The 14,984-nt window shown below is 32.7% G+C and overlaps 1 protein-coding gene across 3 annotated transcripts in view; it reads left to right on the top strand.

Moving 5' to 3' along the window:
* LOC143238577 (coronin-2B-like) overlaps positions 1-14,538 on the top strand; it is a 29,287-nt gene extending 14,749 nt beyond the window's left edge. For 2 of the 3 annotated variants that reach the window (XM_076478935.1, XM_076478934.1), the window contains 7 exons: positions 807-926; positions 1,335-1,439; positions 3,184-3,393; positions 7,231-7,344; positions 11,361-11,497; positions 11,944-12,100; positions 12,695-13,817. In XM_076478935.1, the coding sequence (XP_076335050.1) occupies positions 807-926; positions 1,335-1,439; positions 3,184-3,393; positions 7,231-7,344; positions 11,361-11,497; positions 11,944-12,100; positions 12,695-12,826 (975 nt within the window). In that variant the 3' untranslated portion in view covers positions 12,827-13,817. Of the gene's footprint in view, positions 1-806; positions 927-1,334; positions 1,440-3,183; positions 3,394-7,230; positions 7,345-11,360; positions 11,498-11,943; positions 12,101-12,694; positions 13,818-14,026 lie in introns of those variants that run through there. The other variant, XM_076478932.1, reaches the window with a different exon arrangement.
* Positions 14,539-14,984: the final 446 nt, after the last annotated feature.

Raw genomic sequence — 14,984 nt, 5'->3', positions numbered from 1 at the left:
TAGTTTGATGTTCTAAATACTTCTGGTATTATGGTTTGATGTTCTAAATACTTCTGGTATTGTGGTTTGATGTTTTAAATGCATCTGGTATTGTGGTTTGATGTTATAAATACTTTTGGTATTGTAGTTTGATGTTCTAAATGCTTCTGGTATTATGGTTTGATGTTCTAAATACTTCTGGTATTGTGGTTTGATGTTCTAACTAATCTTGGTATCATTTATCTAAGTTTTTTCTTTTCACCACATGCGGAAAAACACTGATTCAAGAATCGTAGAAACTGGATATTCTTAAAATTCGAGTGTTACTATTTGCCATTTATATTTGAACATTTAATTGAAATTTTTAAAAAAAGCATATTTACAAGATTCCAGAATTTATAGCCAAGAATTGGGTGACAAAGACAATATCTCAATTTTTATAGACCAACAAGGGCCTGGCATGGCTAAGCGCGTAAGGCGTGCGACTCGTAATCTGAGGGTCGCTGGTTCGCGCCCACGTCGCGCTAAACATGCTCGCCCTCCCAGCCGTGGGGATGTATAATGTGACGGTCAATCCCACTATTCGTTGGTAAAAGAGTAGCCCAAGAGTGGGCGGTAGGTGGTGATGACTAGCTGCCTTCCCACTAGTCTTACACTGCTAAATTAGGGACGGCTAGCACAGATAGCCCTCGAGTAGCTTTGTGCGAAATTCCAAAAACAAACAAAACATAGACCAACAACAGATGACTGGGTATTTTGTATAGAACAATCTGTGATTATAAGTGATAAAGCTTTCTGTTAACAATTCAGAAAATGTTTTTTCCTAGGAAACTATTTTACAGCAAGGTTTTAAGGCTTCAAAAGTGGTGTACCTGGGCGATACAGAAATGCTTTTCACTACAGGGTTTTCAAAATATTGTGATCGCCAGTGGGCTATCTGGTCTGAGGTAAGTATACTTATTAAATGTTTTGTGATAAACAGTGAGTTTTTGTTGTGTACTTAGTTAAAACGTAAAAAGCTTTTAGCTAAAAGTAATAAAGGAAGAAAAAAGAGCGTTTATTAGCTTCTGTTCATGAGAAGATTTTAAGCTTATTAGAACAATATAATGATATTATCTTTTCATTTCAATATAGTTTCTGCCACTTTAGTCAATTAAAGCAATAGTCATATCAAGAGAAAAGTTCTTTCGATGCTATATATGTGTCTCCAAGATGATTTTTTTTTCTATGAAAAGGGGTATTTTTATCTTTTCCTAAGCCTCGTAATTTTGTTATTAATTTAAAATAATTAGTTTTGATACAATATGCTTGGTATTATTGAATTTTGTGTTAATATGACTGTAACTAAATTACAGAAAGACATAAGGCAGCCTCTACGAATAGAAACCATTGATTCATCTGCTGGTATATTGTTTCCTTACTATGATCCTGACACAAAGATTATCTATTTGGCTGGAAAGGTGAGCGATTTTTACAGAAATATTGCAAACTATATAGCGCACAGTTTTCTGTGACAATTCGTAGTTGAAGTTCATCCATAATTAATATTCAATCCAAAAATTATTAGATTTCTTCTTTTAGTAAGAACCTCTTCATTATATACTGCATTACTTTTCTCTCATTTCAGTGAGATATATCGTGTAACAAAGTTCTATTAGGTAACTGAAACAGTGGCAAAGGCAGTGTTTTTTCTGGATTTATGTAGTTCTTTCCCTTAGCCGCTAAACTCGGCATGGCCAGGTGGTTAAGGAACTCGACTCATAATTCGAGGGTCGGGGCTTCGAATTCCCGTCACACCAAACATGTTCGCCCTTTCAGCCGTGTTGGAGTTATAATGTTACGGCCAATCCCACTATTCGTTGGTAAAAGAGTAGCCCAAAAGTTGGCGGTTGGTGGTGATGATTAGCTGCCTTCCCTCTAGTCTAACGCTGCTAAATTATGGACGAAGAGAACATAGCCCTCGTGTAGCTTTGCGCGAAATTCAAAACAAACCCTTAGCCACTAATGTTTTATATATGCTTTGCATATCACTTCGAACTTAATCTGTTTGACGTTAGTACAAATAAGAAGCACAATCTTTGGCTTATGATAATAAATATGTAATTTTATTGAGTTGAAAATATGTATAAATATGTTGGGCTTGAATTAGCTGGAACTGGTTTGACTGGACCACTCAGAAATCATGATAGTGTAGTACGTAATATCCTATTTAGACTTATAATATGTGTTTTCAAGATATATAAAGAATACCTGAAAATTAACCACCCATTTGAACAGGAAATCAGGAATAAATTTCAGTTGACGTGTCTTTAAAATTTGTAACATTAACAAGATAACTAATCACATGCGCTAGGGTTTACTTTGCTTATATTATAAAAAGAATGTGTTAATTAAAAATAATTTTTGGGCTTATATCACAGAATATTTGATGAAGTATATGTTTTAAGATTTAACCTGTCAAAATAATAACTCGATAATAAATAATTTGCAGTTTATGGTTTGTCTTGTTACGATACGAAACGTATTCTTTTTCATTACACCGTGAAATTAGATTTCGTTAGTAATAAATCAACGAAAATATATTTTTCGATTACTAAAAAACAAGCAAACAGACAATGAAAAATTATTTTGTACTTTAATTCTAACTAATTTAAAAGTTCAATAATTGCAAAGGGCTATTTATCGTATTAGAATTACGTTAACATTTGTCTATTATTATTATCTATAAATATTTTGTACGCACATATATAGCTATATAACATATACATATACACATAGATACATGTGAACCACTGTGTGACAACAATAAGTATGTAAGTTTATCTATAAGACAGTGGTTTTGTAAGTGTATTTTATTATATTTTGATAACATTTGAAATAAATTTTATCACAGTTAGAAATGTCATTAGTGAAGTTAATACTGTCTTAGAAATTTACACAAATTAATAAGCTTACATCCTTCTGTGCATTGTAGGTATACGCTGTAAATTTGGGTTAACGAATTTTCCTTTTCTTAGAACTTAAGTGTTTTACTAATAGAGTAAACTCTTTACTCCAGTATTCGTTATCTTTCATAAAAACCTACTTTTAACGAATACAATGTCAATTTTTTAGTAAACTTTGATCGTATTTTGTACACACTGTTTTGACCAGGATATTCAACTGATATGCACTCTGGCGAAACATATTATACCATTTTCTTAGGGTGACGGAAATATTCGGTTTTACGAATTAGTTTCAAACGCTCCCTGGTGTTACTACTTGAATCAGTATCTGAGCGGATGGCCTCAACGGAGCGTATGTGTTATGCCAAAGAGAGGACTGTGTGTTAGACGCTGCGAAGTGTTTCGATTTTACAGATTGTCTGCTACGAAGGGAATGTGCGAACCAGTGTCTATGATAGTCCCCAGAAAGGTTTGTACGTAAATCATTTGAGTTGAAACAGAATACCATCAATTACGTATTATGATAAGAATGAGTACTGGTGAGAGGATATCTTAAGTTCTTAACTAAATTTTACATATCATATTAGGATATATATACAGAGTAATGACTTCTATAGGCAATACAATTTCTTATGGTGAAATACAATTTTAAAACCTGCGGATTTTTATCTTCAAACTTTGCTATTTGATGTTTAGTAACCGTAATGGTCTACAACGATATACACCAACTTAACTAGCAGGAAGTGACTCAAGTACCGAAATATAAAATCGAGTTGAAATAGCGCTTTCAGTTAACACTGAAAACAGCTTACAAACAACACATAGTATTTTCAGTGGAATATATATATTTTTGTTGGGTTAAAATATTTTGACTTAGTTGTGGAAAAGTTGCAATTAGTTGAACAAACTTTTGGATTATGTATCATGATTAATAAACTTATATTAATAATGAAATATATCTTAAAGCCACTTAATTTGAACTTGAATAACAATTCAAGAACCTACGTCATGACCCGGCATGGCTAGGTGGTTAAGGCATTCGACTCGTAATCCGAGGGTCGCGAGTTCGAATCCCCATTGCACCAAACATGCTCCCCCTTTCAGCTGTGGGGGCGTTATAATGTAAGACCAACTCAACTATTCCTTAGTAAAAGAGTAGCCCAAGAGTTGGCGGTGATGAGTAGCGGCCTTCCCTCTAGTCTTACACTGCTAAATTAGCTCTCGTGTAGATTGGGGCGAATTCAAAAGGAAAAAAATATCACGCTGTTACATATAATTATCGAATTTTTAAAGGAAAATGTGAAACAAGTACATCTTTTTGTTGTTTAATTTATTTAAACAAAATAAACACTTTTAGACTCAATATACTTCTGTCAATGAGTTGTAAGTTCAAAAATGCCATCTTTAAAGAATTGGGCGTCCTTTGATGCAATGAAGTCTTCAATTGATCTTTGGTTTGCAAACGATTTCTTTTGGAAAAAAAAAAGTTCAAATATTTAAAGACGTGATAATCTGCAGGAAAGATATCTGTTGAATATGGTGGATGAGATAAAATTTCACAATGAATTTCATATAGTTTTTGGACAGTAACATGTGAGACATGAGGTCGAGCACTGTCATGAAGCAGTACAGATTCACTGCATTTGAATATTGCTGGATGTTTTTGTGACAGCTTTTGATACATAATTTCAGATTCAGTACAACATTTATCTTCTGTGATTGTTTCCTTTAGGTTTAAGAATGAATGATAGACCACACCTGTTGACGACTACCAAACACTGACCATAAGCTTCTTAGGGTGAAGAGCTGGTTTGGGCGCTTCTTCATAGTCAAGGCACTGTCCGGATTGTCGTTTGTTGCCGTAAATAATCAATTTTTCATCACAGGTGACAATTTTATGGAGGAAGAGGTCGCTTTTGCCGCGAAGGAGAAGTGAATAGCAAATTTCAACTCGTCTAGTTTGATGGTTTTCAGTCAATTCTTGAGGTACCCATTTATCGAGCTTTTTCACTTTACCAATTGTCTCAAGATGTCGAGAAACTGTTGAAAAATAAACACTAAATTTGTCGACAAGTTTTCTTATGGCTTGGCGGGTATCTGATTCAACTAAGACCTTCAATTATTACTCATTAATGGTTGTCTGAGGACGACCCCAAGGTTCATTTTCAAGGTTTCTGATACCAGAACAAAAAGTAAACCAACGCTGTGCTCTGCGCTCATTTGTTGTGCACCACTAAATGTATAGTTGATATTACGAGCTGCTGTCTCCGCATTATGACCAAGCTAAGAAGTGTGGTTTTTTATAGCAAAGCCACATCGGGCTATCTGCTGAGCCCACCGAGGGGAATCGAACCCCTGATTTTAGCGTTGTAAATCCGTAGACTTACCGCTGTACTAGCGGGGAGCTCAAGCTAAGAAAATTACACGAATATCAATTTTATCCGCGGTGACCAAAATCAGTATAAATATGAGTTAGTTTCTGAAATAAGAAAAATAAAGTGAGCTTGAAACGAACCAGACAATATACTATATTATTCTGGCAAATTTACAACAATGCTTCTATTTCAACCTCTAAAAAATCGGGTTACAAATTTTGCACATGAAAATCCGACATTTCATATCCAACAGCCTGATATATATTAATCATGAAATATAGTCCAAATGTTGATTAGTTTAATGAAATCAAAATGTTCATCAGGAGAAAGAAACCATTAAAGGTGGTCGTAAGTTTATGGTTGGTTCATATGCACATTGGTATACAAATAATTACAATATGAATGTTGTTTTAATTACCAAGATTTCAGTACTAACGTGTAAGAATTGAAAAAATTAAATGTCGAAATAAATGCTTTGAACTTTAAAAATAGGTGAATGATTTTGTTTAAAATATAAAACGATTTTGTCATTCTCGTAATATATGTATATTCATTTGGAAATTTAATGAATTTCAAATGTGTTTTAAATTTTCAAAACTATGGCTATTAAAAATTTTTAATTTATATTTTAAAATTAACATTTCAGTTTACTTTCTTTTTCAAAATGTTGTCTTAAGAGGTTTGATCTGGAAGTAAATTTTTAAATTAGACTTGAACATTATTTGTTGAATTTTTAATTATTTCATAGAGGTGAACATACCTTACGTTTTTGTAGCTGGTAAGATAAACAAAATTAGTTATTATTTTTATTTTGACAGAAATCTTCAGAGCAGAAATTGCATATCAAAAAAGGCAACAAGCAATATCGTAATATGAACCTTTATTGGATTTAGGTTCTTTCATTATACTGTAAGGGCTAAGAGAGTATAGGGAATAACATTAGTGACAGAATTATTCTTCAATACTCTTATCAGCGCATAGACTGTATTGCTATCCTATTCCAAGTAACACAGTTGTATGTCTGCTGACTTATTTTGCTAAAAACCGAGTTTCTATACTCTGGGTGGGCAGAGCACAGATGACCCTTTGTATAGCTTTGTGCCTGATAACAAAACAAGAAAAAAACACGTTTATTTCAAGTTGTGAATACAATTAAATTATATTACCCAGTAAATTACCAACTCTGTTAAACACCTTTTCCTAATAAATACACTAAAGCAGACAAGTATGTCTTGTTTTCACCAACTTAAATTAAGTTACCACAGAAACTATATGAGTTATTGTGGTGTAATAAATATATCTGGCTTAATCTCTGTATTAGTATTTCATGACGATATCTGTCTAGATCTCCATGAACTTTGTAAACATGCTTGTTTATGGTCTATATAGAATGTCATAATATGTAATTTTAACTGAGTTTCATAACATGAGGATATAAGCTGTGTGAATACAATTTAAAAGTGAAAAAACATAATTTTGTATGCATTAAAAAATAAAACGAATATTCACGAATTTTTGAGAGAAAACGGGTTTTATGGGATTTTCAAATGACATAATACTGCAAATACAGCCAAATCTTGCGAAATGAAGATTGCCAAATCAGTTATCGTAGAGTGTTGGAATGGTTATAGCATAGATTTCATGATGCTTGAATAACGTCGATTCGCACAGAAGTAAGTAACAGCACATACAAGTTTTACAAATGTGTTATTAATTTCATATTTTATATTATTTTGCTGTTCGTTGCATAATTTTGATTTCAGAATAGTAACACAATTTACATTAACCTATTACCGGCTGTCATATTATCCAAAGTAAATTATCTTAATATATTCAAACTTTGTTTTTATTATTTAAAAAATGTATTTTTCATTCTGATTGGACTTCAAGGATAATTTCAATTTCATAGCTCAGTTTTTTCTTTCTCAAAGGGATTGGAATTTCAAAAGGATTTGTACCCTCCAACACCCGCGCCTTATTCCTCTCTGACAGCCAAAGAATGGATGGAAGGTCTCAACAGACCACCGATATTATTTTCCATTCAGGTATTCCATGGACTATGTTCACGTGGTTGCAAATAATAAAATATAAAAGATAATAATAAATTATGTTATTATTAGTGTCTTTGTGACATTTGAATATTTTTCTGACATTTCATAAATAATTATTAGCGAATTAATCTTTGGTAGCTTAAGACTAATATAATTGGTTGAATGATAAAAAAATAGTTACTCTTAAGGCACTTAACTCGTAATCTGAGGGTCGCGGGTTCGAATCTCTGTCACACCAAACATGCTCGCCCTTTCAGCCCTAGGAGCGTTATAATGCGATGGTCAATCCCACTATTCGTTGGTAAAAGAGTAGCCCAAGAGTTGGCGGCGGGTGGTGATGACTAACTGCCTTCCCTCTAGTCTTATACTGCTAAATTAAGGACAGCTAGCGCAGATAGCTCTCGTGTAGCTTTGCGCGATATTCAAAACAAACAAACAAACAAAAGCTCCTCTTAATTTTAGTATCCTATATTTTTAACGTAATTAGTTAATATATATCACATGCTAATTAATTTTAGAAATATCACAAATTTATCTAACAAATAAAGATAAAAATATATTTGACGGAATGGCTATAAAAACAGTTCCTTTCAAGAACAACAGTAATCAATATTTTTCAAAAATAGTTTCTTTTTGTTCTGAAATATTTTCACGAGATTCAGATTTAATAGTTTTAAAAGCCGGTTTAATACAGTTATATATAAAACGAAATGTCTGTGTTTTGAATTTTAATTATGTTCAGTCATTGTTCAGCCTGTCACGTAATAGGCTGAACAATGACTGAAGCGCTACATAAAATCTTAAATGACTAACGACAAGATATTCAAGTGTTAAAATTGAAAGTTTGTACACTACACTAATTAATATAAATATATTAATTTAATTGCTTTTTGTCAACGTTATTTCTAGTAGTTTACATTGATAGTATGTTGTTTAATTTGGATATTCTATATTTTTGATATTTTTGTCATGAGAAAGTCTGACATACATTGCTGGCCTACATCTTAAGGCCAATGAACATAAAGAAATAATATGCATTTTGCGTTGTTAGACTCAACCACTTATTTGAGTAGAGCTTCGAAAGATGAAAATAAGAAAAGGGAAAATAAAAATAAAAAAGTTTTTAGCATTTAACAGGGCAAATGTGAACACTATGAAATTAGCCTAAATACTAGCTGGTCAAAAGTTTAAGACCATACCAAAAAGAAGTCCTAAACATGGTAGGAAATGCCCAACAAGAGGTCTCAGTAGTGAGTTGCACGGCCGTCATTGCGAATAACTGCAAACATTCGCTTTGGCATGGTCAATATAAGCGTTTGTAGAAGGCTGGCTAGAATGTTATTCCAAGTGATGAAGATGGCTTCACGAAGATCATGCACTGTTTGGAATTGACGTCCATTTCTATAGACTTCCCTTGCCATCCCCCAACCCCCAAACATTTTCAATGGGGTTAATTTCGGGCAAACACGCTGGATGGTCCAAGAGAATCATGTTATTCGCCTTGAAAACGTCCTTTGTTCTGCTGGCATTGTGGATTGCAGCGTTGTCCTGCTGAAAGATCCAATGTAGCCAGCTGCTGTTTGACGCCCCCTGTATAACCTGAAGCTCCATTGTTCCATGGAAGGCGAAAGCACTCCAGATCATGATGGAACCTCCTCCACTGTGTCATGTAGAAAGTGTCTCCGGTAGGATATCCTTATCGTGCCAGTAACGTTGGAAGCCATCTTGACTACCCAAGTTAATTTTTTTCTCATCAGAGAACAAAACCTTCTTCCACTTTTCTACGTCCCATGTTTGATGCTTCTCAGCAAAGTTTAACCGAGCTGTTTCGTGGTGGGGAGGAGGCGTGGCCTTTGAAGACGTTTAATTTTTAAAGCCTTTTTCTCGTAGATGCCGTCTTATTGTTCTTGAGCTGCATTCTACGTCCGTAAGAGCCTTAATCTGGTTCGACGATCGGCTGGTGTCTTGCCGGACAACCCGTCGATTCCTTCTGCTCAACGCCGGCGAAATTTTCTTGGGCCGACCACTTGAAATTCTCGTTCCGTATCCCTCAGGGTCGTTTAAGAAATTTGCAACAGCAGTTTTACTACGCCCAATCTCATCAGCGATGGCACGTTGAGAAAAATCTTGCTTTTGCAGCTCGACAATTCTGCCACGTTCAAACTCTGTCAACTTTTTAGTTTTAACCATGTTTTTACCCAATGTAACACAGGAGATATCAGTAGGAGATGTTGACATCGCTAATGCTTGAACACAAATGACTAAATTTCGTTACGTGTTTACCGATTAACGCTCGTTTTACTATGGTCTCAAACATTTGACCAGCTAATATTTAGGCTAATTTCATAATGTTCACATTTTCCTATTAAATGCTAAAAAATTTTTTTGTTTTTATTTTCCCTTTTCTTATTTTCATCTTTCGAAGCTCTACTTAGATAAATGGTTGAGTCTAACAACGCAAAATGCCTATTATGTCTTTATGTTCATTAGCCTTAAGATTTTGGCCAGCAGTATCGTGACAGGGCAGAAAAGTGGCAAACAATGAAGCTAGGCGACAGCGTGTACAAACACACTGATGAGTAATAAAATAGCATTGAAATGTGTGAATTTCGTGTTTACTCAAGAGAAAACTATTCAGAGGTTAATGTTATGCTTTCAACAACACAAAACGAAAAAGATATCTGTGAAAACACAAATAGTAAAATATGTTAAAATTTCTTTTGAACTAAATTATAATGCCTCCATTAAACTGTAGAATTGAGAATATAAGTAGCTATTTAGTGATGGGGTTTAGAATTCTCTTTATTTATACGCATTTAGTAAAAACAGAATGAAATAGCTCTGTTGAAGAAATAAGTTGATATTTCTTATTTCTTAACGGATTTGTATTTTCTAATGATTATATTATAAACTAAATTTATCTTGATATTCAATAGAAAAAACTATGGAAATACGACTTAGTGAATCTAATATTGAGATAAATAAGTAAGTTATTATTATATTTATTACATGTTTTAATCTAAAAGAGATGGTATTGTACCGTTCTTTTAACTATAAATTGTTATTTCAATCATGTAAATACAAGTATTTTAAAATTGGTGAAATATCAGCTTTATCTTAAGATATTACAATAGTATTAATACACCTAGGACAAAATAAAAAACAAATCTTAAATAAAATTAAAATATACGAGAAATTGATAACTTAGTCTAGGAGTTAGCCTTGAACCAAAATACTCAGTAAACTCATAATAAATCTAACAACTGGAAGTTAACTCCACTTCTTAATGACAAGAAACTATGAAGGTAAACCAGTAACAATGTTATTTTCATTGAAAACTAAATTATCATTCATGTTAATAATTTATTTAAAAAAACGTCAAAACAATATCTCAGTAACTGAATTGCTCAAATATAAAATTTTAAACCTTTTAAAGAACACGGAAAAATGCAAAGAAAGAAAGATAACAAACTTGGCCTATTTTCAATGGAATTTCGATTTGACTGAACAATTATATATACTTGAGGACTTTTGGAGGGCTATAAGTAATTTGAAAGTGTTAACCAAATGACTGAATCTAGTAAGAAGCTCTTTTACAAGTTTATATCAAAATAATATTATTTACACACCGAATTTAATCTAGGTTTCTATAGGTTAAAAAGTACATAAAAACCCGCAACTAAGAATTATAAGTGTTATAACCGTGATAATTATTATATAGTTGGGTATTTGAATTTAACCTAATTTGCATTGTTACGAGTTCCTGGAACACGTTGATAACGTCGCACCAAACATGCCCGCCCTTTCATCCGTGGGGGCGTTATAATGTGACGGCCAATCCGACTATTCATTGGTAAAAGAGTTGGCAGTGGGTGGTGATGACCAGCTGCCTTCTCTCTTGTCTTACACTGCCAAATGAGGGACGGCCAGCGCAGATAACCCTCGTGTAGCTTTCTACGAAATTCAGAAAAACAAACAAACATATCGATAAAATTTTGTTTTTCCCACAGGATGCAGAATCAGTCGTAATCAATAAACAAATGTCTTTCCTTCCTGAAAATCGTTCCCGTAACATATCCACTACTGACCCTTTTTCGGACGAGACAGACAACAAGCAGTCACAGCGTGACCCTTCACATTCACGTGTGTAAGTATAAATTATTACTGATAAAAATATTGTTAACTTTTGTATTTATTTAACGTTTGAATTTCTTCTGAATTTTGGAAAACAAGAAAATATTATTTATGAATTTTTGTTATGATATATTGTGGGGATGAGTAGGATCTCATTAATGTTAATAACATCTGTTAATTGCAACAGTACTGTATTTTTTCAAATGTATTATTAGATTTGTAACTGTGTTTTATAACGTGCTCGAAATCGAGGTTTGGCGAATATGGTTTATTGTTCTCAAATGTTACCTTCTTCTGTGAATACCATATTGATTGTGAAATGTCTATTAATGCTAAGTAAATTATATCTACTTATGTTTCAACAAATTCTGGTTTGATTATTAATTCTCTATCAATCTTGAACTAAAAGTATTTCTATAGGATATTCAATTTATTTTTTATTAATATATATTGTTACAGTAAAGAAACTGTTGGCAGAGGTGAACAGAATGGTATGGATCAAGTGAATGGACTAGACTTGTCAGACAGGTTGATCAGGACTACGCAAACACAGAAAAACTTGATAAACGTATCAAATGAGGAACTCGATGTTTCTGACCCACAAACCACAGCAGAGGTAAATTACTTCTTCTTTTCGTCTATTTATTATTTATTTTATTTGAATAAATGTGGAACAGAATAAATCTATAGCTTACTGCACCAATAACTGTGCCAGGGTTCTATCGAATGTTAAATTGTTTCGAAATATCTTATACTTTGTTCTCTTTTGAAGACACCAGTACTTTATGGAAATTTAATATAAATTCTTGTTTTATCTTTCTTTGAATTTTATCTTAACTTATCGTTTCGTTTTATACTTTTTCAAAATTGTTTTAAAAATAGAAAAGGTGTAATTTGTTATATTCTTTATCTGTTATAAAATAGCCTTCATTTTATGTGCTACAATATGTAAGGTATATATCGATTTTGATCATTTGTTTCTATTGTGTAACTCTAACCTTTCAAGTACACATATATGATGAACCATGACTTTCTATTTCTATTAAAAATGTTGTCTAATATTTCTATTAAAAAACACGTAAGATTCTTTAATTTGGTTTCAACATTAAACTATTTAACTTGACGGTTTTGTTGGAAGAAAACTATGTGAACAAATATTTGCCGAGTAGTGTAAATTCGAATATTCTGTTTTCAAATTATCAAACAACAGATGAGACAAATCATTGCCCAGCAGTCGGAAGAAATCAGACATTTAAATCATCTCCTGCGAGCTGAGGAAAGAAAGGTTCAAAAACTGGAGAAACAACTGACGTCTCTTACGGGAAAAGATGCTAATTCCTGATGTTACAGAAGCGTCTACAATCACATTTAAAGTGAAAACGTACGTATAGGTTGGATAATAGGTGCATATAGCAAAAGAATAAAACAAGAAACAGATCAAATTTAGATTGCGTTTTAAAGACGAAAGATTGAATTGTTTGATTTGGAAAAATCACTTGATGTAAAAACGTTTAAAGAGTTTTTCGTAATGGACATGTATCATCACGTAGAAAAGGCATGCAATTACTAGACATCAAATGAAAGTGAACAGCAGACATCAATAAAACTGTTTGTCACTCATCAATAAAACTGTCTGTCATTTTGAAAACTGAAAAATGAAGAGGTTTAATTAACAGAAACTAAAGTAATTACTTTGACAATCATTTATTGAAGAAAACGTTATTAAAATAATTTAATTATGATTACATGAACACAATATGTCTGCGAAGAAAAGGTTTAGTAAAGGACAAAAATACGCAAATTGTCGTTAATTGACTTGAATAGGTTTTTTTTTTTATGTAAAATCTAACGAAGCTGTTATGTTTCATTGTTAAGTACAAAGCTACACATGGACTATATGTGCTTTATCCAATGCAAGTTTCGAAATTCAAATTTTAGCGTTATATGTGTGTGTTAACCTGTGCTATAACACCTGACTTACTTTCGTTAAACCATTTTAGTGAAGCGTTTTATAGCTTGACATATGTGTGTGTGTGCTAACCTTGGTGACGAGAAACCCAACTGAAATAAAAATGGGTTAACCTGAAGATGACCTAAGAAGGTCGAAACGTTGTTCTCTGCTTATCAATAAAAGTATTAATATACATACAAACCATTCTGAGATAATGTTTTGTGTGTTAACCTGTGTTATAGGATCTGACTTACTTTTGTAAAACCACTGTAATGACTGATGTTTAAACGGTGCTGTTACTTTCTAAAAACAAAAAATATATTTTTAATATATTCGAGTAAAATATCTTACATTGAATTAACGTTTAGCAATCTCAGCTATTAATAATATTATATGAATATAAGCTATTTTTAATCATACGTTTATGCTTGTGAAGAAAGTTAAACTTAAGTTGTAGCAATAATGGCTAGAAAGTTCAAATAAAACCTTAGTCTTGAAAATACTTCCTAGAATTATGAGTTATAATAATTTAATCATTGAAGAAAGAGTGAGAAAAATCATTATTTTGGAAAATAACTGTGTGGTCTATAGGTTAACATGTCCGGCGAAAACCAGAATGTCCAGGATTTGAGCCAGCGATGTGGTACTGAACACACTCCATTCTATAAAAATAACAGTTATTCAAGTTATACACTTGACAGGTGTATGTCGTAATTACTCTACCCTAAAGGAAGACCAGAGAATGCTTATGTCGTAATTACTCTACCCTAAAGGAAGGCCAGAGAATGCTTATGTCGTAATTACTCTAACCCCCAAGGAAGACCAGTGAATACTCATGTCGTAATTACTCTAAGCCTTAAGGAAGACCAGTGAATAGTTATGTGATTTGTTTAGCTTGACGTTATAATGATGAGTAACTTCTTTCTACGGTTGGTTTTATTATGAACCTCCAATAATATCAGTCCCCTGCTAGTAGAGCGGTAACTCTACCGATTTATAACACTAAAATCAGGGGTTCGATTCCCCTCGACAGACTCAGCAGATAGCCTGATGTGGCTTTGCTATAAGAAAACACAAACCCCAATAATATCAGAGATGGTAAGTCCACATTTCACTTCGAAAATAAAGGATAAGATAGACAAACAAAGGAATAGCGTTTGGTTTTCTTTTATTTCATTCATTACAACTTAATTTGACGGTAATTACTGGATGAGAGCGATGGAATTAATGTAATTAAATAAATTTAATGTTCAGCAAACAGAGCTTTTTTTATCCGAGAAACTAGTGTTTTGTAGAATATGTTAGTTGCATATGGTAATGTTAGTTTCCATTTAAGTATATAATGTTAATATACTGAAGATAATTAATTAATTTTGAGGTGATGATCAATGGTTAGTAGTTTAAAATGAGAGACAACGGCAGATATCCATAATATTAAAACACAACGATAGTACAATATTTTAAGAAATAAAATTCTTTATGAGAAGAAATCCAATTAAAAGGCCAAACAGGTAAAACGAAAAGCAGTCCATCTGAAATTTAATATTGA

The sequence above is a fragment of the Tachypleus tridentatus genome, chromosome 13 (genome assembly GCF_004210375.1).
Source record: "Tachypleus tridentatus isolate NWPU-2018 chromosome 13, ASM421037v1, whole genome shotgun sequence".
Classification (NCBI taxonomy): domain Eukaryota; kingdom Metazoa; phylum Arthropoda; class Merostomata; order Xiphosura; family Limulidae; genus Tachypleus; species Tachypleus tridentatus.
Note: the sequence above shows the minus strand (reverse complement) of the source record. Positions and strands in the feature narration are given on the sequence as shown.